We start from the raw sequence: 23,652 nt of genomic DNA on the forward strand, positions 1-23,652 counted from the left end.
CAATACGATATACGGCCGGGCGGATGACCCCCTAGCCAGCCTGGGCGTGAGGGGTACGTGGAATCTACCAATCGACACCTTTGCATTTGACTACTACTTTCTGGGAGCGACTGTTTTCTAGCATTGCTATGGATTCGTTTGTACATCTGATTTAATACCCTCGAAAATTGTTCTTGTTTGTGTTATTGTGGTATTATATACTATTTATATGTTGATGTCTACTACTTCTGGGCCTGTCATCTTAACTCAAGCGACTTCAAAATCACATCTAGACTTAGATTGGAGAGAGATTCACATCAAGCTCATCCTTCGCCAAGAATTCCTTCTACGATCTCGCCCCCACGGCTATTGTGGGCTCTTGCACCATCAATCGAAGTGTCTCACCATGGACTACCACGTGTATGCCAGGCATCCGAACATTACTCCTGACTGTTGGGAACCAAGTACCTAACACCTCGTGTAAGGGGACAGTATGAAACGATAACTACGGCTGCTAATTATATTACCCACACAGATTCCCAGCAGTGCCGATCAGGAAGAACATTCGATGGTAATAAGCACTAATGTAGTCGGGACTTTCTTGGATCGGAGACTATTGAATATTGCGATCTTTACCTGAAACATCCAGAGAGTACCGCATAGTAGTTATGCTACTAGTAGTTAGTCAGTGACTAACGAACCCCCCTGACAGACAAGCCCAACGCAATTGAGTTGGCCTGGAGACTAGCCGGGGGTGTAACCTCAGGCACTAAGGTGAGACACGTGGTTTTGCCCGTTGATTTCTCCGCGTCACCTGATCGAGTCAATGTCGTAAGGCGCCGAGAACATCTCCTGCCGGATGCCTGAATTCCCAGGACCCATGACTCACTCCCTCACTCCCTCTCTCGAGCTCACCGCATGAAGATGTTCCATCTCTCTTGACCAGACAAAGTTGCTCCTCGTTTTGCTCTTCCCCTTCACACTTGTCGCTGAAAATATTACATTGCACGCTCCTCTTGGCCAGTCCGTGCCTAGTCCTTGGTCTTTAGCTCTTGTATTCCCCTCCCAAGATGCTCGTTATAGTCTCGGTCTATGGGCAGTGCGAAGGACTCCGAACATTACGCTATACAAAAGGGCGTCGAATATAGGGAAATCGCGGGACGCAACTTGTTACGATTTTCCGTGCAACACACATAATCCGAGCTTATCGCTGCTCATTTCCACATACGCTATTACTGCTCCTCCGAAAGTCTTGCGATTTACTATAGTATTAACACTGGTGACGATGGCATCTGTCTTTACTTACGACCCCGATCCTCCACGGGTGTCTTCTCCGTGGTCGACCACGTCGGGCTCATCGACACCCCAGATGAGCTCTACCAGCAACCGTGTGGTGCCTCGGACCCGATCCAGCACCACGCTGAACCGGGCCGACCCCGACCTGCTCTCGGATTATGGCATTGCTAAGCTGGAGCCCGAACCGCAAGAAGGCCCTACCGAGTACAAACTGCATCTGCTGCTGCGGCCCCGCCGTCCGTTTGTCGCCATGTCTACGGGCCATCTGGTTGGAGGTTCCTATCACTTCCGCGCGAGCTTGTCCACCGCCAGCCCGACGCCCTCGAGCTACGAATCAGCGGCCAGACCACCGCAGGCCCGCTCGGCGGAAAGTCGTCAGCAAAGACTGCAGCACTTAACCACGCAGTTGCTGTGGCGTCTCCAGCAGTCGTCGCCCTTCCATTCGTCTACTGCGGCCAATTTGGTTCTGCCCGTGCTTCCGGACGCGAGCCCTTCGCTGGGTGCGCCTCAGAAGCCCGCGCGGTTGCTTCCGGGCCTCGAAGAGAGCCAGGGAGCATTGTACGAGATTGGCGTGGCCGATGATGGCACGTTCGTCGGACTGACTGCTGATGAGCTGGAAGAGAGTCTGTCCACGCTGCAAGTGATGGCGGCCAGCCTGGGCTGCAAGGTCGACATCCTGCGAAGGGTCATTGTTGGCAAGTGCGAGTGGATAGAAGACTCCTGCGATGCTCATGCCGATACCGGCAAGGTTCATACGGAGAGTCTCTGGGTGGCCGAGGCGCTTGTGAGTCCTGACTGGGAATTCTACCGGGTCGAGTCTCCAAAGGCAGGCTCGGTGGAGGGCGAGGCTTCCGCGAGCACACCGGAAAGGCGGCCTGCGCTGGGCGATTCGTCTACAACCGAGCAAATCCGCATCTCCATCTCTGGCCCGAGTGCGGCGGGCAAGTCCTCCCTTCTGGGCACTTTGACCTCGTCTGTGCTCGACAATGGCCGGGGAACAAGCCGGCTAGGGTTGCTGAAGCATCGACACGAGATATCATCTGGCATCACCAGCTCGGTAGCCCATGAGCTGATCGGGTACGCCTCGAACGAGTCCACTGCCGACACTGTCGACGTGATCAACTACGCTTCAGGCAATATTGCTGCATGGGATGACATTCATGCTTCATCAGAGGGTGGCCGTCTAGCTTTCGTGTCTGATCTTCCAGGATCTGTCAGATACTTGAAGTCCACTTTCCGGGGGATCATCAGCTGGGCTCCACATTACGTCTTTCTCTGCATCCCAGCTACATGTGACGATGAGACGGTAGCCGAGACCGCCAACGGTGCCTCTGAGCAAGCTACCGAACTCTCGCAGGCATTGTCGCACCTGGAACTCTATGCCAAACTGGATCTTCCTACTGTGATCGTGATTACCAAAATGGATAATGCATCTCGCACGGGTCTGAGGAAGAACCTAGCGCAGATCCTTTCTGTCCTCAAGTCCTCTCGGAGGAAGCCTTCCATGTTGTCTATGCCAGCAGGTCCTGTCACGGATTTGCAACATGTTGGCGTAAAGGATGTCGATGAAGTAAGGAAATTGGTTGTCTCGACGGATAGCTGGCAGTCTACAGTACCCATTGTTCTTACAAGTGCCGTGGATGGCTCGGGAATAGCAAAGCTGCATGCTTTGCTTCGGTGCCTCCCGATCCCCAAAAGGCCGCCATTGAGAGATGTCTCTCTTCCGAAGGCTCTCGCACCGCCAATTTCCTTCGAGACAGTGTTTGATGTCGACGAGGTGTTCGCCATCCCCCCGTCGAAGGTTCATTCTCTATCTGGTGAGGAGCGGTCCAAGGATACGCATGGTATCGTCCTGTGCGGACTCGTCCGATACGGAGCCATCTCCGCCGGCGATGAACTTGTCATCGGGCCGGTCGTTTCCAACACTGCCCCCGAACAAAGAGCCGGCACCTCGCCCCCCAAGGACCGATCGGAGCGCCGCTCGGACGCCCATTTATCCTCAAGCTCCTCTCGAAGCCGGCCGCCATCCGGAGACTTCTCGAGCTCATTCATCCACGGCTCTCTACATGGGAAGAATGCGCTAGCGGCACAGGCAAGCTGGCAGCGCGTGCGGGTCGTCAGCGTGCGAAACCTGCGCCTGCCCGTGCAGAGACTAACGCGGGACCAAGTCGGGACCATCGGGATCGAGCCTTTGCCTGTCGCATCAGGCAGCGAACGGCCGCGACTCGGGAAGATTCGCAAAGGGGCCGTGCTGATCAAATTTGCCGGGGGTGACCCTCCTGCACCCGTCCCGCCCCGTAAATTCCACATGGGCTTCGTGGCGAGCTTTCCCGCTCGCGAGTTTGCGTCCGCCCTGTCCCCGCCTGTGCTGCTGGGCGGTCATGCTACGGTTTACGTGGCCAATCTCCGCTCCACGGTGCGGCTAACCTGTATGGCTCTGGCGGATGATGAGGTGGTTTCGCGCCCGCCTTCTCCGACAGAACCGGAGTTCTTTAGTTTCGATGGAGATGTGGGCTCGGAATCCGAACGGGGACGTGAGCGCGGGGTCCACGAAGTGCTCAAGACTTCGGAGACGGCTGGGGACATTAGGATCACCTTTTCGTTTGTTTCCTCGGTGGAGTGGGTGGAGGTCGGGTCACGGGTGCTGCTGATGCCGGCGCCGTCGGCGGGATTGGCTTCTGCGCAGGCGGCGAGCTCTGTTTCTTCGGGTTTTGAGGGGTTTGTGGGAAGGGTTTGTGATGTGATGTATCCTGGCGAGGGTGATGATCGATGATGTCCAGCTGTGTATGGCAGAATGTGACTTGCTTGATTTATTCTAGGACGAATGAGAATGGCCTAGGTGGTCTGGTTCAGGATCGAGGCGAGGTAGAATTACCTGACCCTCCCTCAGCACTAACTAATGCCCATACAGTATAGTACTCTCGAGCAGCGACTCATCCGGGGAACGTAGTTGTTTGGAAGTAAGTATTCTGCATAAGACAATCAAATCCTGGCAAATTGTGGTTGTTACTGAGTACTTCACATCGACATGAGTCAACAAGTTACGCTGAATCTGCGAGGTCTAGTGGTGTACTGTGATACTCCGCGGAGTATATACTAAATGGATAGTAGACTACCCTTAGTTCACTACTAGTAAGCTTGGCGATCATCCGCAGGACTTGGGCGGTTAAACTACACTTAGTCCCCGACACTCCTTCGTTCTTGGCATTTTCAACCGCAGTCCAGGACTATCTGGAAGGCCTTAGTCAAAAGGCGTGTTTCCAGAGCATTGAAAATCGCCACAATTTGATGGTAACTGGTAGCTTTCTTGGCAAGTACAACCCACCTATTACTACCTTAGCCATGACTGCCTCATTGTTAGATCAAGGGAGATTCGACTTGTTCCTGGAAAGACACCGCATCCTTGCTGTCTTTGTCTTTGTCTCGACTGCAGAGAATCTGGAGTGCATGCTAACCATAAATGATACCTCGTAACAGAGCTTGACGAGTGGGATACAGCCTGCAATCGAGTAGAGGGGGCCTAGAGCTCCTCCCGAAGCTCACAGCTTTAGCACACCGTCTCAGTACGAGAGGAAAGAATCCTGGGCTTCAGACCAGAATTGAGTCCAAATGGTATGATATGATTCCCAGGGCTTGGCGTATCTGTTCGGCATTGTTTCGATAACTACCGTAGCTCTCCAGCAGGAGATAGCTCTATTTTAATTTATTGCGCAGTCACGGGCCGCTCACGTAATACCCCTAAATGAGGTTAAAGCGGCGGCAGTGAAAGTTACCCCAGTGAATCCAGCATGGGTTGACGCTAACTAAGTGGGTGAACGACGGTAGGCTACGGTAGGCTACGGTGGGCTACAGTGGACTACAGTGGACTACTGTGGCTTACAGTGGGCTGAGAAGCTGATCTTAACTTTCACTCAACCACAACACCACCTCACTGCAATAACTACCCCTCTCCCCTGTGCAAGAACCTCTCACCAGTCCCCATTCATTCCTCAAACAAAAAAAAATAGTCCTGAGAGCTCCATTTACAACCGGTCGATGATTGACAGTCTTGTTTCAAATTGCGGCACGGTTGGGCTCGCCTCGATCTGGCGGAGTTCCCTGTCGCCTTCGTCTACCCCGGATCCAGTCCCGTCAGTTCCGCAGTTGACCTCCAACTCATTCAGGATCTCCTGACTTTATTGTTCCTCCCCACTTCACCACTAGCTAATAGTAGCTACACGACTTGAGACTTGAGACACCGGACCTCCGAAACCACCTGTTCGAGGTGACTGGCATGTCCTGACCCCTCACCGCTCACTCTCCACCCATAGAGTTCACAATCACTCCACTCGGGACGGGTCAGTCAGCCACCATGGCCGGCCCCAGCAGTTTGAATCTAAGCTCCCGCATCAGCTCCGACATCGACGGCCTGTCCGACGAAGGCGAGGAGTTCGTCTCAAGTGCCAGTATGACCTCTAGTGTGTATGAGTCACAGATGAAAGAAACCATGAGCCCCGGGACTACTAGCCCGCAGCATACGCATTCCACTGCGGCACCTCTCGACACCTCGCACAAGAGCATGGGAGCTAAAATGGCAGTAACCTGCTGCGCTGATCTCCATGCGACCATGAAGCAGCCGGAAAGGAGGCCGTTGAATCTGCTCGATCTGCCCTTGGATATACTGCAGGAGATCTTGAAAGAGGTATGAACCGCTGCCTTCGCGCTTGACTCCAAGAGTAAAAGGTCCGGATCAGCCAGGGTGCTAATCTTCCAACTCAACATAGGTGACCCACACGACCGATCTCACATCCCTTGCGCTGACGTGCTCGGCTCTGCATTCGCTGGCGATTCCGCAGATGTACTCCCGCTTCGATATCGTCTGGCCGGAAACCCTGTCCACCTCCGACCATCCAGCTGGCGTGGATGCTCTTTCCTACGGGCTGGCGACTCTGGTCATGGGCGAGGATATATTCCGCGAAGTGCCTGCCCGACGGTCCCAGCCTTGTTCACATTGTGGGTGCAGCCACCCGCCAGGTCCGACCGAGGCGAGCGCATCACCACGAATCCGGCGCGGCAACTACTACGCGCAGTATACCCGCAAGTTCTCGGTCGGCAACGGACCGTTGCAATGGGTGCAGGAGTATGCAGTGACCAAAGAGACGGGCAAAATGCTGGGTACGCTTGTAGCGCTGGCGGTGGCGCGCATGGTGAACCTGGAGACCTTCATCTGGGACATGCCCACCGGGGTCTTGCGGGATGTGTGGGTTGCGTTGGCGTCGCTGGCGACTCGCCAGGGCCATGAATGTCGTCTGGAACGCGTTTGGGTCCGCTGGCACGACAATTCCGACAACGCCCTGCGGTCTCTGGTGGCTGCAGCGCCGACAGCCTCGTCGGTCACTCTCCCTCATGCACCAGCTACTGTCCTAGGGTCTGCAGGGAACACAGCCTTGTGGCAACGCTACGGACACGTGGAATACCCCTCTCTGTCGATCCTACCAGCCTTGAAGAGTCTTAGCGTTTTGGACATTGACGAGCCGTCGTACTTGGAGGAGATGGGGGTGTTAGTCGAGCGGTCGCGTCATCGATTGAAAGAGCTCCGCATTGGGATCTCCAACAAGGCTTGTCAAGCCGCCTGGCTGAAGCCGGCAGGCAACTGGCAAGCTCAGCAACCAACGCTCCCGAACGGGATCATTGGCTGGCCCCGGTCAGGGGGCGTGCTGGGGGTGGTTCTTGGCAGGTCCGAAGATCTCACTCGGCCAGAAGGGGCGCGTGTCTCAACCACCAAGGGGGAAGCCGCTACGACGCCTCCTGAAACCAGTCCGGCGGCCGGTAGCGCTCCTGACAACAGGGGTCTGTCGACAGCGGGATCTTCGCCTCATTCCAATGACGGGATCCCTGGGCTGTCCCTAATTATGGAACACACGCACATCACCAGCCCGGCTGCGTCGTCCCCGCCAGCGAGCAAGCCCGCACCAATCCCCAACAAGCCCACGGGTCCAGGGACGGGGGTGGAAGCTGCCCCCGAACACGGTCGCCGGCTGTTACAGCTTGAGACGCTCGAGTTGGAGCGGGTTGCGCTGTCGATCCCGGTGGCAGTGCATGTGCTGGACTGGAGCAAGCTGACCACGTTGACCATCCTGCGGTGCGAGAACCACGAGAAGCTCTGGCGGGCGCTGCGCCGTCAATTCTCCCCGTCGCCGTCCCGGGGGAAGGGTGGGGCCAGTCCTGAGTACGCCCTCCGGCTGAAGCACATCCACACTGACGCGGTATCGCCGTACCTGCTGCTGTTCATCAAGGATACACTAGCGCCCAACACCTTGGAGACGCTGTTCCTGCACGAGTCGCCGATGTCCGAGTCGATCGTCACCATCGACGCGATCTACAAGAATGCGATCCGCAACCATCACCTAAGCCTGCAGAAGATCCTGGTGGACAGCAACCAGCGATCGCCGGGGGGCGCGGAGATGGCTCCGTCCCGATGGTACAAATGGATGTTCACGCGACCGATGATTACGTTTCTAAGCAGTGGCCGGATGCCGCGGCTGCGGGAGTTGTCGATTACCCTGCACGCCAGAGACTGGGTGAGATTTCTCCTTTGCTCACTTGTTGCCTACTGCTAATTCTTCACGCTAGCACTACTTCGTCCAACGGCTCCCGTACATGCCACAGCTGCGTGCGCTGCACATCCCGCACATCGCGCGCCACATCCAACGCGACCCGAAAGAACTGGCCATGCTCATTCTGGACGTCGTCACCATCCGGCCCGAGATCGGGCTGACCTACCTCGGTATTCAGAGCAAGTGCTACGAGATCTTGGAGGGCAAAGAGGGCGATCCCGGGAGCGAGTACTACGACACGGACGACAGCCACAGCGAAGGGTTCGTGCCGGGGGGCGAGGACTGGCCGGGCTCCGAGACCAACGACGAGGACGAGTCGGACGACGATGGCGGGGCCAGCGCGATCCACCCCCTGTCGGATGCTGCGTCGTCGGAGGGCCGGGGGTCGTCGGACGGGGAGGATGAGGGGGAGGGCAGGTCGCGCGTGACGTTCCGGCTCCGCGAGATATTGTTCTATGACGACAAGATTGCCATCTTCAAGGCCCGACACGGGGTGTTGTGAGATTCATGATGATCTGAGGCTTAAGATACCATAGCGATTTCGTTTGGCTTGAGTTGAGCATATGAGATTGATGAGTTACTCGGGGGTAGCTGCTGGATGTAGAATAACCCATGAGTTACTACTTTTCATGATTCGATATGCATAAATAATGCCTATGACTAATTCTGCACATCCGTAGCTCATAAGAGCAGCTTTAATCCAAAGCTCCCACGTGACAAGGCGGTCAGACAAGCTCAGCCTCTGAGCGCCGCCGCGATCTCGACATCACCGCGACACCAAATCGGAATTGCCGTGGTGGTTTTCCTGCATTGTTATTCCTTGAGCCTTGAAAGATAAATCCGTCAAGATGAAGCTCGTCCGGTAGGTGGCCTTTCGTTTTGATCGGCAATGCAACTTGGAACTGACAGGCACAGGTTCTTGATGAAATGCGCCAATGAGACGGTGACGATCGAGTTGAAGAATGGTCAGTACATATCCGGATGAGGTGATCCAGAGGAGCTTTTCACCACATAACGGGGTTTTGTTGCAGCTGCAACGCCTATTCGATTCCAACACCAATCCCACTTCCCGGCTTTTTCCCACTCCATAACACAAGCCCATATCACAGCAACCCCTGCCCTCCCGCCAAATCCCCCATCTCTCATGATACCCATTGTACTAACAACCCGGTAGGAACCATCCTCCACGGCACCATCACCTCCGTCTCCCCGCAGATGAACACCTCCCTCCGCACCGTCAAGATGACCCCCAAGGGCCGCGACCCCATCAGTCTCGATACCATCAACCTGCGCGGCTCCACCATCCGCTACTACATCCTGCCGGACAGTCTGCCGCTGGACACGCTGCTGATCGACGACACGCCGAAGCCGAAGAATAAGGCGCGCAAGGAGGGGGCGGACCGCGGGGCGCGCGGTGGGCGTGGCGGGCGCGGTGGGCGGGGTCGCGGACGGGGACGGGGTCGGGGACGGGGTTTCTAAAAAGTGGCGGTATGAGTTTCGGTTGTCAAGGGGGTACGAGTTCTGATTCCGAGGGGATAGGAGAGAAACCCAGCTGTCAATTTCGAGAGGAAATTGGTTGGCACACTTCCAATTCCGCTGGGATAGGATACACTTTCGATTCTGCAGTGTTGGGATGGGAGCTGTTGTTGAAATCCGGAGGCAAGACAGTTCTTGATCGCTGCAACATCATGGCTGTGGATTGACCTGCAGCAATCATTCATGTTTTAACTTGTTTTTCTGCTTTGCTTGTTGTTGTTGTTTTCGTTAAAATACATCATGGGAATATGGAGTTAGTTTCTTCTATCTCATTCTGACCTCGACGGAAGTACCACTAGACCGGACCCATCCTCCACAACTACCCAACTGAAGAAGTACATTTATAGTCATAATTCGTTACTAACATCTATATCTATATCTATATCTATACATCCATACATTAACAACCCCAATCACTCCCGCCACACCCTCACAATAACCAACTTCTCCCACCCCGCCTGCTTCCCACTAAACCCAGCAATCTCCGCACACCACCTCTCCCCTGTCCCTGTCCCTGTCCCTGTCCCTGTGCCTGTACCTTCTGCGCCCCCAGAGCCACCCCACCCTCTTATCCGCTCCACCACCTCCCTCGGCCGATTCTGCGCACAGAGCAACACATAGGCCACCCCGCGCGCGCTCAACACCCGCGGCAGATCCGCCAAGAGGTGCTCGGTGATCTCCATCCCGTCCTTTCCGCCGGCGTACGTGAGCGAAAGGAGGTAGGATGCGCGCTCGAACTGCGCGGAGCGAGACTCTGTGCTGGAAGGCTCCGGGAAGTCCTCCGGGGCGGGGGCGCGCGGCAGCGTGTCGGTCGGGACGTAGGGCGGGTTGAAGAGGAGGAGGTCGATGGAGCCCGGGCGGAGGGGGGTGGCGAGGTTGGTTTGGAGGGAGGATAGGTGTTGTGATTTGATGCTGGTTGTGTTTTGTGCGCTCGAGCTAGTGTGTGGGTTGGGTTGGGATTCGGGGTCTGCCTGCTGCTGCTGCTGCTGCTGCTCCTGTTGCTGCGCAATGGCTCTCACGACTGTCTCGCGTGTCGCAAGACAGGCAGCACGATTCAGATCCGTGGACAGGGAGAGCACGTCGGCGCGGCCGAGGATGGTCGGGCTGTTAGCCACCACGAAGGCGAGGACAACACCCGACCCGGACCCGACTTCGAGGATCGTGGGGCTCGGCCCCGAGGCAAAGTGCTGGGTGAGCCAGGCGGACTCGCTGGCGGAGGAGAGGGTGTCCAGGAAGAGGTAGCTGTCTTCGGCGGGTTCGTAGATGGTGTCGAAGGAGACGTGCGCGGTGCAGGGGGTGGGCAGCATGATGTTGGTTTAGCCTCAGTGACCGAGCAGGCCCTGGTTGAGAGGCAAATGAAGAGAGGTTTCTGCGCTGGGAGAATGATTTCGTGGTCTCGTCTAGAGTATCAGTAACTACTCCGTCGATTTGGATAAAAAGGTTCGATAACAGGGCCAAATCATGATCATCTCATTGGTTACCCGACATTCCCGCCTTGGGATAACCGCGGCAGTAAATGAGACTCACTCGACTCGGTCTTGTCCGGAGACAGCTTCAGTCCATTAGTACTTAGTACTGTTCTGGATACAGTCTAGTTATACCTAAATCATGCTCGCCCTCCGTCCTACAGCCCGCCTCTGGGCCACCCAGGCGTCTATCGGCTCCAAGTCCAGCCTGACCGAAGCCCTTGCCCTCCTGCCGCCCATCCCCCTCTACCGCCGCATTCTCCGCGTCCACCGCAAGAAGCTCGACCCGGCGATGCGCCTGCTGGGCGATTCCTATGTCAAGAGCGAGTTCCGCGCCCACCGCACGGTGGAGAATCCATTGCACATTGTGAGTAGTCTTCGTTTGGGTTCTAAGTTACCCTCAGGCGGTGCGAGTAAGAGCTAAAAACCGGTCAGATCGGCTTCCTGACGGAGTGGCAACTCTACGCGCAGAAGCTAGAGGGGGATGCCTGGATCGGCGAGAAGCTGGACAAGGGCAAGTTGGACAAGATGAGTGGTATGTGTCTTCCGTCTTTGGGGGGTGGATGGACTAAGCTGACTGGAGTAGATCAGCAGGTTGGGCAGTTGTATGAGTTGATGCAGGCTATCAGGAATGAAGATGGGGAGGGAGGTGAGGGTCATGGTGATGGGAAGCAATAGTCTTTTTGTGACGAGTGTCTGTCTTCCTGTCTGTCTGTCTATCTGTCTGTCTGTCTGTATATATATAGTATCATATAAACCGAGCCAATGAGCGCCTGAGCGGATGCCTGTCCCAAACAGTGTATGCAGCATGTGTAGTAAGCGCGGGGTAGATGCCAACTGTGTGACTCGATACTTTTAAGTCCACTGAATCAAGGGAGGGAGACTTCGAGTCTCTCTCCTCTCATCATAGACTCTGGTCACGGAGCTGTTCACAATGCCAACCACCACATCTACTAGTACCGCAGCCCCGTTCAAATTGAAATGCATCTGCTGCAAGAAGACGCGCTTCAAAACCGTCGCTGCACTGCACGACCATCAAAGAGCATTGAACCACCATCCTGTCGCGTGTCCAACCTGCCAGAAGCAGTTCTGCGATCCCCACGCCGTGCAGCAGCATCAACAAGCCCATCAGAAGGCATCCAAGACAGCAGCAGCAGCTTCCTCAGCTCCCGCTACAACAGACCCACAAACGACAGTTACAGTTACAGTCACCTCGAAGAAGACCCCTGCAAAACAACCTTCTGCCACCCCAGTCAACCCTCCCAACCTACCACAAACCACACACCAGCCCTCCCCCCTCCACCCCCTTGAACAAGACCTCCTCTACAAATACCTCCTCGCCCGCTGCCATCCTCCCACCCGCCTGCAAGCACAAGATTACCCCACAACCCTGGGAGATGAAGACTACCGGTCGACCCCACTACCTAACCCAGCCCAGCCCAAATGCAGAGCCGTCGTGCTTACCGGCGACATCAATCCACAGACCAAGACCCTCACGCACCTAACTGCCACAGACTTTCTCTCCAACGAAGCCCTACTCCACCTCTCTATTGGCCCGTCCGCAGAGCAAGCAGCGACCGAGCCAGGGACGGGGACATGCAGCGATAGGACCAGTGTAGCTGTGTCTGCCTACCGTGCGGCACGGGATCTGCTCTGGAGCGTCATTGACGCGCACACGATCCTCGTGGGCCATGACCTGCGCCAAAGTTTACGCGGATTGCAGATGGTGCATGGGCGGGTGGTGGATGCGGGGATCCTGACGGCGGAGGCGGTGGTGCTGGGACGGTCGATGGTGCCGTTGGAGAGGGTGTGGGGGCTGAGGGTGCTGTGCAGCGAGATGCTGGGGTGGAGTGACGCCGACGCACCGGGGAAAAAGCGCGGGAAGGGGAGAAAGGGGAGGTGTGAGGGGTGGGAGGGCTGTGTTGGGGTGAGGGAGGTGGTGGTCTGGTGTTTGCGGAATCCGGAGATGTTGCGGGCGTGGGCGGAGGGGAAGGCAAGTATTCCAGAGGGTGAGACCGAGAATACGACTGGAACAGCGACGAAGAAGCAGAAGAACAAGAAGAAAAAGAAGAAGAAGAACAAGAACAAGAAGCGCAAGCAGAAACAGGCGCCCCGATCTGTTACGCCAGAGGGTCTCGCGCCGTCTGACCCTGAAGAACCCATCGAGGAAGACGAGGACGAAGACGAAGGACTCGAGATCATCCAGTGGACGGATCTCGAGTGATAGCCTAGCCCTAGCCACATAAGACGGAGAATCCAGACGTGCATTCTGACTAGTATCGTAGTAATTTGAGTACAATTTAGTCTCTACAAGCTAGTGTCTCCTCGGCATCCCGTGCCGACCCGGCAACCCCCCGGTGTTCCCCCCACCACTTTTCCCCTGTCCTGTACTAGCCTTATCTTATCGCCTCCGGGGGTACAGGTACCCGAGACATCGCAATAAATTCCCCCGCGCCCTCCGCTTGACATTCCCCCCTCTGGGCTTTCCATCCTCTGCGTCTGTGTCTACTTGTATAACTACTACCCACCCACACTTACACCCTTCGTCCTTAATTTCCCTCCCTCTCTCCCTCTGTGCATACACCATCTGCAAGTCACCATGCCAGCACTCCTCGAAGACCCCCTAACCACCCTCCCCGCGCCCGCGACCGCAAAATCCGCCGCGACACTTCTCCTCCCCCGCCACGCCACCCTGAAAGACAAGACGCGCGTAACCCTCTACCCCATCGCCCACGGCCCCGCCAGCGTGCCGACCACTCTGGTGGAATATCTGCACCGGGAATTCAGTCACGAAATCCTGCGTGGCAGCACCTATCCCATGGAAACCCCCATGGATCTCACGACGTACCGGGATTACTGGTTCGGGACATTTGCGGTGGTGGCGTTAGTGGATGATGAGGAGATTACCCCAGGGGAGGGGGGGTTGGTGGAGGGGAGGGACTGGGAGAAGGTTTGTTTGGGGACGTTTTATATCAAGCCTAATTATCCTGGTATGTCCATTTCTTTTTTCTTCCTTTGGGGGAGATTTCAGGGGGGCCGAATGTTTGGCGTGGCTGTTTGGGGGGAGGGTCCTGCCGTGCTGGCTGGGCTGTGCTAACACTTTGATACCAGGTCGCTGCTCGCATGTCTGCAACGCGGGATTCTTCACCACCCCCGCTGCGCGAGGTCGCGGGGTGGGGAATGTGATGGGGGAGACGTATTTGGAGTTTGCTCCGAAGTTGGTCCGTTAGCTCTCTATCCCCCCCTTCTCTCTATCATTCTGGGTGTATTGAAAGAAAGTAGTCTACGCAGGCAGCTAATTATGCACAGGGCTACAAGTACTCCGTCTTCAACCTCGTCTTCGCCAACAACACCGCCTCGATCCGCATCTGGGAGAAGCTGGGCTTCCAGGTCATTGGCCGGGTGCCGCGCGCCGCGCGCCTGGCTAACAGTGAGGAATTGGTGGATGCGTTGATCATTGGTCGGGATTTGGTATAGATTCATGCCTTCGTCATATTCAGGGCGCGGTTTGTATAGATGTACCGGCTGTCGCACATATACCCGGACGGTAGTCCTGTAAAAATCTCGTTGCTTTCCTTGATAGACTTACAACTATTCAGCGGGCCAGGAAGCTGAAAAGAAAGGGGGGTCCGGGGGTTCTCCCCCGGGATAGCTTTGGAAACATACTTCTTCCGACATGTATTTCTTAGACACAGACACATAGATGAATAATATTACTTCACACCAGATAATACCGCTAAAAATGCTTGAGGGGATATCAATCTGCAAAGACACGCAAATCTGCTATATGACACACCACGAAACCCGAATCGCAATGCTCCGATAAAACTACAACAATACAAAAACAAATGCCACTAACCCCGCCAGGGAGGTCGCTCGCCGAGCTTGCTGCGCGTGCCGGGCGCATTGTCCTTGCCGGCCCGGCCTTTAGGCAATGGAATCAAGCTGATGCGACGGCTCGCATGTCCCAGCGACGTCTCCGGCCGTGGGGTCGAAGGCACCTTGGTCGGACTCGCCAGCGCGTGGCTGTGGTCCTGCGAAACGCTGCGGCTGAATGAAAGCCCCGCGAAGCTCTGGCGGCTGCGCGGCGCGGTAGCCAACCCGTCGGGTCGGCGTAGTTTGCTATAAGGAGGAGGATCCAGAATGGAGCGGTTCGGGGTCGGAGACGCCACACGCGCCGGGCTGCGCGACGCTAGCCGGCTCGACACCCGACTGACGGACCGCGAACTCATGGGCGCCGGCGACAGCGACATATCGCGACGGTATGGCGTCATGGGAATGGTAGAGGAAGGTCGTGATGGGTGACCTTGGGCGGAGGACTTGCGGAAAGGCGTGTTGAGCGAGTTCGACTTGTACGTGTTCATGTCGTTGAGGTTGGTACTGTTGGTCCACCGCGGCCGGTTGGCCAACGCTGGCGGCAGCGCTGGGGTGCGAGGCACGGGCTTGCGCGCCGCGGGCGTAGGCGTCGCGGCCACCTGCTTAGTGGGCGAGGTCACCCCAAGTGACGCTTTCGGAATCGCCGACTTCTTCGCCGTGAATGAGGATGCAACTTGGGGCAGGCCAGAGTACCGTCGCACTTTCGACATCGTCGTCCGCGCTACCGAGCTGACCGAGCTACCACGGCGACTGGAGTTGTTGACGGGTGTGGTTGCTCGCTTCAACGCAGTGGCCGGGGTCATTATTACCGATGAAGCCGGGGAGCTGCCGGGCGTCTCGGCGACACTCCCGGTCAGTGGGCTATCCAACGTGAGGATGCTGGAGATAGAGTCGCGCAAATGTTGGGACCGTGTAAAGCTGATATCTTCCAGGGATGCATCCATGACACGGATGCTCGCCTTCAGAGCATCGACCCGCGACGTCATGTCCGACAGTAGCCGTAAGGTCTCCCCATTGAGCGTAAGACGGTCGTTCACGCCCTTCTGGATGATTGACACTACCCGCTCAATGGCAGCAACATAATGCTGTTTCTTCGCGTCGTAACTTTCCACGCGTTTAGTGAATTGGGCCGGGTTATGCAGCTGAGTGCGGGTCTCAATGGCTTCTTGAAGCTTCCCGATGCTCCTCTCGACCGACTCAAACATTTTCTGCGCCTGGCTGCCCGCGTTGCGGAATACGAGAATCCAGCGGTCCTCGCTAAGCTCTTTCCGCAAAGCTTCTGCGTCTGCTTCCAGACCCTTGTAGGCCTTTTCGAGCTGATTGCGTCGGTCTTCCAGCTCTTGACACGCGCTGGGGAAGATGCGCTCGGCCCGCGACTGGAACATGGACAGCCGCATGGGAAGAAAGTCGAGCGAGGCACGCAGTGGTTGAATCCTAGCAAATAAAGCGATCAGATTGGAGTGATTGGAGTCGTCCTGCGGTGTTTGAATGATAGGCATGTCCAAATTAGGTGTTGCCGTGAAAAGGGGTTCCAGACTGAACCGCTTGCTGTTGCGTCCACCCGCCGGTGTCTCCTCAACGATGGTCTCCAGCTCATTGATGTCGAGCCCGGTAGCACATGAATCTTGTTCGCCTGCCAAGGTCCAGTGTCGTTTTTCCTCCATTTCGAAGATGAGGCGACCGAGGTTCTCTACCTCAACACTGACATCGCCTAGGACATTACTCCATAGTTCTTCCCATTCCATCGCCAACTCCACCTGTTCTTTGACCCCCTTCAGTCGATTCTTGATCTGCGACCAACTCTGAATGATGCCGTCCATCTGGATGACGATCAAATTCAATTGATCAGTGGAGACGCTCTCGATATCATCGCGCAGCTGAACGTCCTCAATAGCTTTGACGTAAACGTTGATCAGACTCTCGAACCGCGTGATCGCTCCGTCAACCCCGTCTAGCCCTTCCCGACCTCCGGCAGCTGCCCATTCGACATCATCCTCCGCGTCTAGCCCGCTTAAAACACCCGATGCCTTCTTGATCCATATTTGAATCTGGTCTGCGGCTCCCGTAAGCGCTCGCACGGCCGCGGAAGCAGTGGGTATCGAGGCGATGCCGGCTTCCAGCAAGGATGGTTGAGGGAGGGATATGGATGTAAGTTGCGAGAGCTGATTGCTAAAGGATGCCCTTGAGAACGAGTATATCGACTCTGTGCGTTGTAGACCTAAGGGATTGAAGTAGGATTGCGAGTTTGTAGAAGAAATAGACAAGGGTCGGGGGGAGTCTTTCGGTGGCGGGGGAGGGGGCCCTGATTCGTTGTCACTAGTGCTTTTGAGGTACTTTTCGAAGTCCGTCGGGTTCGTGGACGGCATCCCGTTCACTGATCCGGGGCGGAGTGGCAGCCGAGATCGTTCGACGGCAGCCATGTCGGCTGGTGAGTCTTCACTCACTAGCTCTTCCTGTTGCAGTTCTTCGGCTGGAGCTTCGGCTACTAGTTCTGATTCTGGTTCTGATTCTGGTTCTGATTCTCGTTCTGATTCTCGTTCTGATTCTGGTTCTGGTCCTGGTTCTGGCTCCAGGTAAGCTCCTGGCTCTGCTCGTCTATCTTCCTCGACCTCTGCGTCGACCTTCTCCCTCACTGAGAGCTCTTCTGGGGCCGATATCGCGGTCGGTGAAAATAAGTCTGGCTCTGGCCTTGGCGGTGGCAGGTCCTGTTCTGGCGCTTGTTCCGTTGTTTCGTAAGCTTCCTCTTCCTCTGGGTACAGCTCGTCTGCGAGTAACTCCTCCGGAAGCTCTGGGTCGGGAACCTCCAGGTGGTTTGAATGCGATTGCGGGTGCTGTGAGTAATGTTGTTCGATCTGCCGTTTCCTCTCCTTGTGGGACCGGTGCAGCCCGTTCCACGCGCGACCCTTTTTCTGGATCCTTATCGATAAGTCCTGATGCAAGCTGTCCAACTCCTTAATGTGTTCCTCGGGGATCCGACCGACGGCTCCGACTCGGGATGGACTGTTGGATTTGCTATTGCTGCCGTCGAGCAACTTGACGCGAGCGGCGAGGCCGGGGGATAATCGACGGAGAATGGACGGGCGAATGAGGGTCTTCTCAGCGCTGGGGTCGGGGATGTCGTCAGGGTCGTCTTCGTGCGTACTGTTGCTTCCAAGGCTGCGGAGGCTGCGCAGGGAAGATTTGGATCTGATTCGTCGCGTAAAGGAATCATCTGCAGCAGAGACGGAGACAGCAGGCGGCGGAGGGGGAGGGGGGGTGAAGAGCTGCGACGTGGTGGTGGTGGAGGAGGAAGTGTTGTTCCCGGGATCCGGGGGGTCGGTGATCGCAGTGGTGGCAGTCGACCCGGTGAACATGGCACGCATGAATGGGTCAAAATCCACAAGGCGACTGTTGTTTTTTTGGGAAGGAAAAAAGTGGAAGTGGGTAGCTCTGTGAAGGAAGCGTATGGGTGCGAAGGACTGACAGACTAAATCCACTAACGCAGTCGGTGCAGTAGGGAGCAATGATGAAGGTGGGTTTAGGAATGTGGTTGATGGGCTCAGGATGCGCCAACGCGGCGGGTTGGACTAGGATAGGTATGTATGCGCCCCTTATCCGGTTTCAGGACAGCCTAGGCTGAAGATGCGTCGGGCCCAAACAAAAGTTGTTAGCTTCCTACGTCTGATGACATGATAGGTGTGAATGTTGATTTGGGCAGCAGCTGTGTGAACTGAGTCAGTATTAATTGTGAAGGGAAAAAGAGAGAAAGAGAGAGAGAGAGAGAGAGAGAGAGAATGAACAGAGAGGGTGAGGGGGAAATTGAAACAGAAGACATGCTGTCCCTACATACTTTACTATACAATACGCGGCTGGCCTTAGGCTCCCCTCTCTCCTGTCGTGCCCGATTACGCCCAGAGGCTGATCCTCCGCCTCCCCCCCAAGGGTCGATAATCCTTTCTTCCTTACTGCGCATCTAGTCGGTCTTCCGGGGTTTTCCAAGGACATTCTCCAGGGATAATAGCAGGGCATTAAAAAAGGTCCATGGGTTGGTCTTGTATCTGCACCGTCGGGCCTGCTATCAACACCTGCTACACCGCCTCAGAAAAGAACCCATCAGTCAGTCAGTGAGTAGGTTATTAGAATATCTTTCATCTCAGGCAGAGTTGACATCATGGCTCTGTGTATTCCTTTTTGTGACTGCATACTTCTCTGGGCTCAATGCCTTGTCTTCTTTGAGTGCCGACATACTTGATACTCGTATATGCTACATAGCTCCTCAAGGGCTGCCTACTTATCCTTTCTTTCTTACTTCGGGTCGATTCACTTGGGACATATTGTGATTGAATGTGCTTAATGCTATCGAAAACACCTGTATCACTGAGAAGTACTCTTCATAGAGTGTGGCACTTAGAGAGATAATACCTACCCTCTACTGCTCTCCCTGAGAACAGCTACATGCATCTGAAGGTGTAGCCAACCTTCTCCTCGTCCTGCTCAAGAGACTCATCATCTTCTTCATGATCAAGAGGCTCATCGCCATGATCACGAGACTCCCCATCATGGTTCACCCCGCAGAGACCGCAAGACCCAATTCCCGAGCCCTAGGACCGGGACGAGCACAAGGCGTTCTCAGCCGGCACGTCCGTAACTTTCACGCCATTGAGATGCAAGCGAGGGTCGTGAGCCAGACACCGCTTCCACTATTCGGGATCGTAGTCATTCCGGGGGATCGCAGCAAACCAACGTTGCCGGATCATCTCCCTGTCTTCCGCGCCGAATTCCATCTTCCCGTTCATTCCCCACTGCTCTAGCTGAGTCTTTGACGTCGACGTTCCAAATATCGACGACAGCGGCCGCTGCTGCCGTCGCTCAATGTAGAGCCGTAGCTCAGACTCATGGGCATACAGGATAGAGCCACAGATGAGCTTGCTCTTTGAGAATCGAGCCCGCAGCTCCCAGAGCGAGCAAGCCAATTCCATCTCGCAGATCTCTTGACGGTTGTACCCAAACCGATGAGGAGGCAATGGGCTAGACAGCCTCCTCTGCGAAACTCGGTGGAGTCTAATCTAGCTGATCTGGAAACCATGTTCATCAAGCAACGGGCTGCGAGTTGCAACACGGTCTTTACCCCCCCACTTGATTGTGATGGTCCATGTGCCTGGTGCAATCAGTGCAACGTGTTGCACAAGCTGATCACGATGCTTAGGCACACTGCCCAGATTTCGAACGTCTGCGTGCTGGGTGGGTAACACATAGGTTTTGGGTGGAGCTCGGACGATGTCTGGGGCGTCATAGGCTCCTTTCCGCGCTGAAGCCAGGTTCCGGACGAGCGGAACAATTGTCGGGAGTGCCCATACTCAATCGCGTGGGTCGAGCTTCTGCAATTCTGTTCTCAAGTTTGCTGGATGGTAACAGGAAGACTAGTGCTGTGAAATCGATGCGGTTGATGGTGGAATTTGGACTAGACGAGAGGCTCTATTCAACCATTTTATAGACCGGAGGAGAATACAGTCTCGAGGGCTCAGTCACACCTCAGCTTCGCTTGGTTCTTTGTCCGCTTCGTAGCAATAACAAGAGTTCCGTGAGCGCAACGTCATTGATATCGCAACATCATATCAATGACTTGATTGAGCCAAAAGACTCGGATGCAGCGAGTCCCAGATGTAGAACAACGGTCTGTTCGACGAAGAAGTCAAAGGGCTATGGAGGTGGTGGCTTTCTCCGACACAGTAGGATAAGTTGCTTTGTGATCCGGAATACTTCCGTTGTAGATTCTTTTGGATCTGACTCCCGAAGAAATTAGTGGAGCATGCATGCGGGTTTACTTTCGTGAAGATCAAAGTGCATCCTCCGGTAGTTATCCATGGATCTCACCCGCGGGACCCAATCCTTCACCGGATCTTACTCCAACCTCACAATAAACCTTCAACCCCGACTCCAGCCAATTTGTCAATTATTATGCTGCAAAATTCGATCTTCATCATCAATTAGTACAGTTATTGAAAATGATACAAGAAAGTATAACCTGAAACAGAATTGCGCACATTCCCTGCGAAACAAGGATGTCGGCGACCCGGCCGACAGTCGCCTCGAGAACGCGGCGTAGCCATAATCCCGTCCAAGAAAGTTGAATGGTCGCAATAGTACAATGAAGGGGAGCAATCCCTGTCCAAAGGAGCATACCAGAAGCAACCGCGACAGAGGGTGAAATGTTAAAACACAAATATTTCCAACCTGACTGAGCTCAGACAAGCAAGGGGTATCAATGTGGTCAGAGCGGACACCAAAATAAACGCAAGAACGAACCCACCGACCTAACTCGTCGGTCTCTCCTTCCCCGATCCTCTCCTCCTTCGTCTTCCCACTTCTCCTTTTACCTATACTCCTCCTCGCCTGATGGCGTCCGAGATCCTCCCTTCTTACAAAGGACGGATCACGAGATCGTCACTAGGAAGACTGGCAGCCGAAGCCCGCCGTTCCCGCCAGTCCCGCACTAGCTCCTCACGCACAACCCTACACCAAGCCAGCAGAGCGGTGTCGAACTGCTTCCAGGCCTCGTTGCTATTGCCCTGAACCACCCCCATAACGTCGATCTCAAGCTTGGTCTCCCATCGTAGCTCGGCCGCCTTGATCCAGAACCGCAGGTTCTCGGCCATGCGATATGGCTTCCCGACATCTTGGTGGTAATTCTTGATGTCGAACACTGGCCGCTTAGAATTCTTGATGGCGAAATTATGGGCCCGCACCAGGTCTCGACCGTCGCGCAGACGTTCCAGCATGGCAGGCGGCGGTGAGTTATCTTCCGGGGCGCTCCATGTGGGCAGCTGCGCGTCGGCGCCGATCAGGCTGCGCAGGAACAACGTTTCCCGGTCCCGCTCCTTGCCTGTCCACTCTCCTTCCGTCCAAATCCAAGCAGCTCGCTCTTTGGCTTCGAACGATTCCAGCTGAGCCTCCCGCGCCAACATATCGCGTACGTTGCCCATCCAGCCCCTGATAGCAGATCGCTCGTCCTCGCGAAGCCCATCGGCAAAATTCCGCGATGCCCATCGCTTCATCACCTCCAGCACACTGAAGAGCTCCTTCCGAATCTCCCGCTTGTCCTTGATTGAGGCCAGTCGCTCAGGACGTTCATGTGCAGTGTAATAGATCTTTGCAGCCCGGATAGCGAACGTGACCGCATCCAAGACACGCATGCCCTGGATCTCCTGCCATGTCTGAGGAACTGTCTCGGAAGGGGGCTGTGGTGTCGAGTCATCCTCACTGTCGGCGGGCTCGTTGGAGGAGAAACTAATGCGCGGGGGGATCATTTCTGCCGGTGGGTCCTTCTGCGTGTCGAGGGAGTCGATCGCGCGATCGGCTTTTTCCATCGCTTCCATCAAGTCTTTCCGGAGAGCCTTCAGTTTCGGCGGGGACGGAATGTGATGCGTCTTGATGCTGTACGTGCTCACGGTGGGCGGAAGCATTACCTCGACGTCCTCGTCCATCTCGTCCCCTTCGTCCTCCAAGCCGGAATCGCGGGGATCGATGCTCTCTTCCTCGGTAGGGCTGACGGTCAACTCGTCGATGAACCGAGCGTTGGGAGTCAACAGCAGGCGAGGCAATTCCTCTGGATTCTTCTTCTTTTTCTTATAGGCACGAGCCTGGCCACCCTTCCCATCTAGCAAGCCAGTGCGAGCAAAGTAGTATTGCAGATGCGCAATGCTACCCAGACTCATCACGCTTTCCCTGTTCTTCGCCGAATCTGCGAACTCGGCTCCCTGGGTGCGGATGTAGCCTCGCCGCTTGGAGGAGGTCGATATCGAAGACCTGGCATCGGCAGAGGTAGCAGATGAGGCCGATAGCGAGGAGAGGGAGGAGAAGGTGCGGCCTGGCGATGGGCAAGAGGAGATGGCCGGCGTCGCTGGGACCGATTCAGAAGGCGAACCGGCGCGGGCAGGAGGGACAATTGATTCAGGGTCGATAGAGTCATCCATGGCGGCGCACGTTATCCTTGTTGGCTCGTTCGCTGGTGATGGTCGAAGGTCTGCACAAGATAGATGGTATTGAGCACGGCGCCGTTGAGAGGAGACAGATTCGGTATGAGACACGGAATATACTAGGAACCTCGCACACTATTAGAGCAAAGGACAGGTGTACGTCGGGTAACGGGGATGGAAATGAAGGAAATGACGCGAATGCTTGAAAATAAGGGACGAGACCAAGGTTTGAGACGTGAGTGAGTAATTGATTGGAGATGGCAACCGATCATCGGGGCAAGATTGAATTTGGGCAATTCGAAAGGGGGGGCGTTTTTTTCCCACTAAAAGGGGAAGCGGGTCGATAGGCCAGGGTGATTAGCATCACACACGTCTGCACTGATAATGAATGCACCACCGATATTTATAGAAGTGTCAATTTCCTTCTTGTGCAGCCTAGACAACCGAGCCCCTGAGGATGTCATTCACGACCGGGAAGCCCGGCATGGTGGTGGTTTTGCAAATGCTACCTACCCCATGCTGCTTTGTATTTGGTTGTTTACACTGGATTCAAGCCTCTCTGTCTCGCTGCTTGAGGAACTGCCACTTGTCTGTTCTGGGTCTAGCGTCCCCCGTGCCTGAACGCCCCGCATCCAGACTTTCAGTTCTTTTGACGCGAACCCCTTACTTACCGCTTAACCACCTGATTCACTATCTATCCAGAAGATACCGGCACAAGCCTCGGTTGGAGATTGAATTCACACTGTCGATGGACATGGCGAAAGTTGAGGGGAGATGCATTATTTACAATTATTTACAACTAATACTACAGTGCCACCGTCCGCTGCGTTTTTGAACCACCCCGGCAGAGAGCATCCAGCACTGTCCACCATCTTATACATGAAACAAGATTCCTCCAGGGAATAATTAGCCCGTGATAACCTCCTCCCAGTCCAGCCGAAGGACACC

The 23,652-nt window shown here is 55.4% G+C and overlaps 9 protein-coding genes across 9 annotated transcripts; 6 read left to right on the top strand and 3 right to left on the bottom strand.

Moving 5' to 3' along the window:
- The first annotated feature begins 861 nt into the window (after positions 1–861).
- On the top strand, positions 862–8,520 carry BP01DRAFT_415004 (uncharacterized protein). The gene is made up of 3 exons (XM_025579100.1): positions 862–3,076; positions 6,039–7,835; positions 7,888–8,520. The coding sequence occupies exons 1-3, from the start codon at positions 1,265–1,267 to the stop codon at positions 8,371–8,373; spliced, it is 4,095 nt and encodes a 1,364-aa protein (XP_025432510.1). The 5' UTR covers positions 862–1,264; the 3' UTR covers positions 8,374–8,520.
- A 126-nt stretch (positions 8,521–8,646) lies between these two features.
- On the top strand, positions 8,647–9,350 carry BP01DRAFT_337963 (mRNA splicing protein SMD1; the record flags this gene model as incomplete). The annotated part of the gene is made up of 3 exons (XM_025573307.1): positions 8,647–8,733; positions 8,787–8,836; positions 9,046–9,350. Exons 1-3 carry the CDS (start codon positions 8,720–8,722, stop codon positions 9,348–9,350), a joined length of 369 nt encoding a protein of 122 aa, XP_025432511.1. The 5' UTR covers positions 8,647–8,719.
- Positions 9,351–9,820: 470 nt separating this feature from the next.
- On the bottom strand, positions 9,821–10,714 carry BP01DRAFT_293404 (S-adenosylmethionine-dependent methyltransferase; the record flags this gene model as incomplete). Its single annotated transcript, XM_025571733.1, has 2 exons — positions 9,821–9,927; positions 9,967–10,714. The coding sequence occupies 2 exons, from the start codon at positions 10,712–10,714 to the stop codon at positions 9,821–9,823; spliced, it is 855 nt and encodes a 284-aa protein (XP_025432512.1).
- A 226-nt stretch (positions 10,715–10,940) lies between these two features.
- Positions 10,941–11,635, top strand: BP01DRAFT_355541 (succinate dehydrogenase assembly factor 3). The gene is made up of 3 exons (XM_025574718.1): positions 10,941–11,240; positions 11,309–11,408; positions 11,460–11,635. The coding sequence occupies exons 1-3, from the start codon at positions 11,016–11,018 to the stop codon at positions 11,549–11,551; spliced, it is 417 nt and encodes a 138-aa protein (XP_025432513.1). The 5' UTR covers positions 10,941–11,015; the 3' UTR covers positions 11,552–11,635.
- Positions 11,636–11,752: 117 nt separating this feature from the next.
- Positions 11,753–13,152, top strand: BP01DRAFT_355543 (uncharacterized protein). Its single transcript, XM_025574719.1, has one exon. It carries the CDS (start codon positions 11,808–11,810, stop codon positions 13,095–13,097), a length of 1,290 nt encoding a protein of 429 aa, XP_025432514.1. The 5' UTR covers positions 11,753–11,807; the 3' UTR covers positions 13,098–13,152.
- Positions 13,153–13,364: 212 nt separating this feature from the next.
- BP01DRAFT_355544 (GNAT family N-acetyltransferase) lies at positions 13,365–14,562 on the top strand. Its single transcript, XM_025574720.1, has 3 exons — positions 13,365–13,863; positions 13,985–14,094; positions 14,183–14,562. The coding sequence occupies exons 1-3, from the start codon at positions 13,473–13,475 to the stop codon at positions 14,348–14,350; spliced, it is 669 nt and encodes a 222-aa protein (XP_025432515.1). The 5' UTR covers positions 13,365–13,472; the 3' UTR covers positions 14,351–14,562.
- Positions 14,563–14,608: 46 nt separating this feature from the next.
- Positions 14,609–18,480, bottom strand: BP01DRAFT_355546 (KAR9 family protein). Its single transcript, XM_025574721.1, has one exon. The coding sequence runs from the start codon at positions 18,109–18,111 to the stop codon at positions 14,728–14,730; it is 3,384 nt and encodes a 1,127-aa protein (XP_025432516.1). The 5' UTR covers positions 18,112–18,480; the 3' UTR covers positions 14,609–14,727.
- A 2,610-nt stretch (positions 18,481–21,090) lies between these two features.
- On the bottom strand, positions 21,091–23,040 carry BP01DRAFT_355549 (uncharacterized protein). Its single transcript, XM_025574722.1, has one exon. The coding sequence runs from the start codon at positions 22,699–22,701 to the stop codon at positions 21,148–21,150; it is 1,554 nt and encodes a 517-aa protein (XP_025432517.1). The 5' UTR covers positions 22,702–23,040; the 3' UTR covers positions 21,091–21,147.
- On the top strand, positions 22,932–23,642 carry BP01DRAFT_16937 (uncharacterized protein). The gene has a single exon (XM_025570761.1). The coding sequence runs from the start codon at positions 23,162–23,164 to the stop codon at positions 23,537–23,539; it is 378 nt and encodes a 125-aa protein (XP_025432518.1). The 5' UTR covers positions 22,932–23,161; the 3' UTR covers positions 23,540–23,642.
- Positions 23,643–23,652: the final 10 nt, after the last annotated feature.

Source organism: Aspergillus saccharolyticus, assembly GCF_003184585.1.
Source record: "Aspergillus saccharolyticus JOP 1030-1 unplaced genomic scaffold BP01scaffold_10, whole genome shotgun sequence".
Classification (NCBI taxonomy): Eukaryota; Fungi; Ascomycota; class Eurotiomycetes; order Eurotiales; family Aspergillaceae; genus Aspergillus; species Aspergillus saccharolyticus.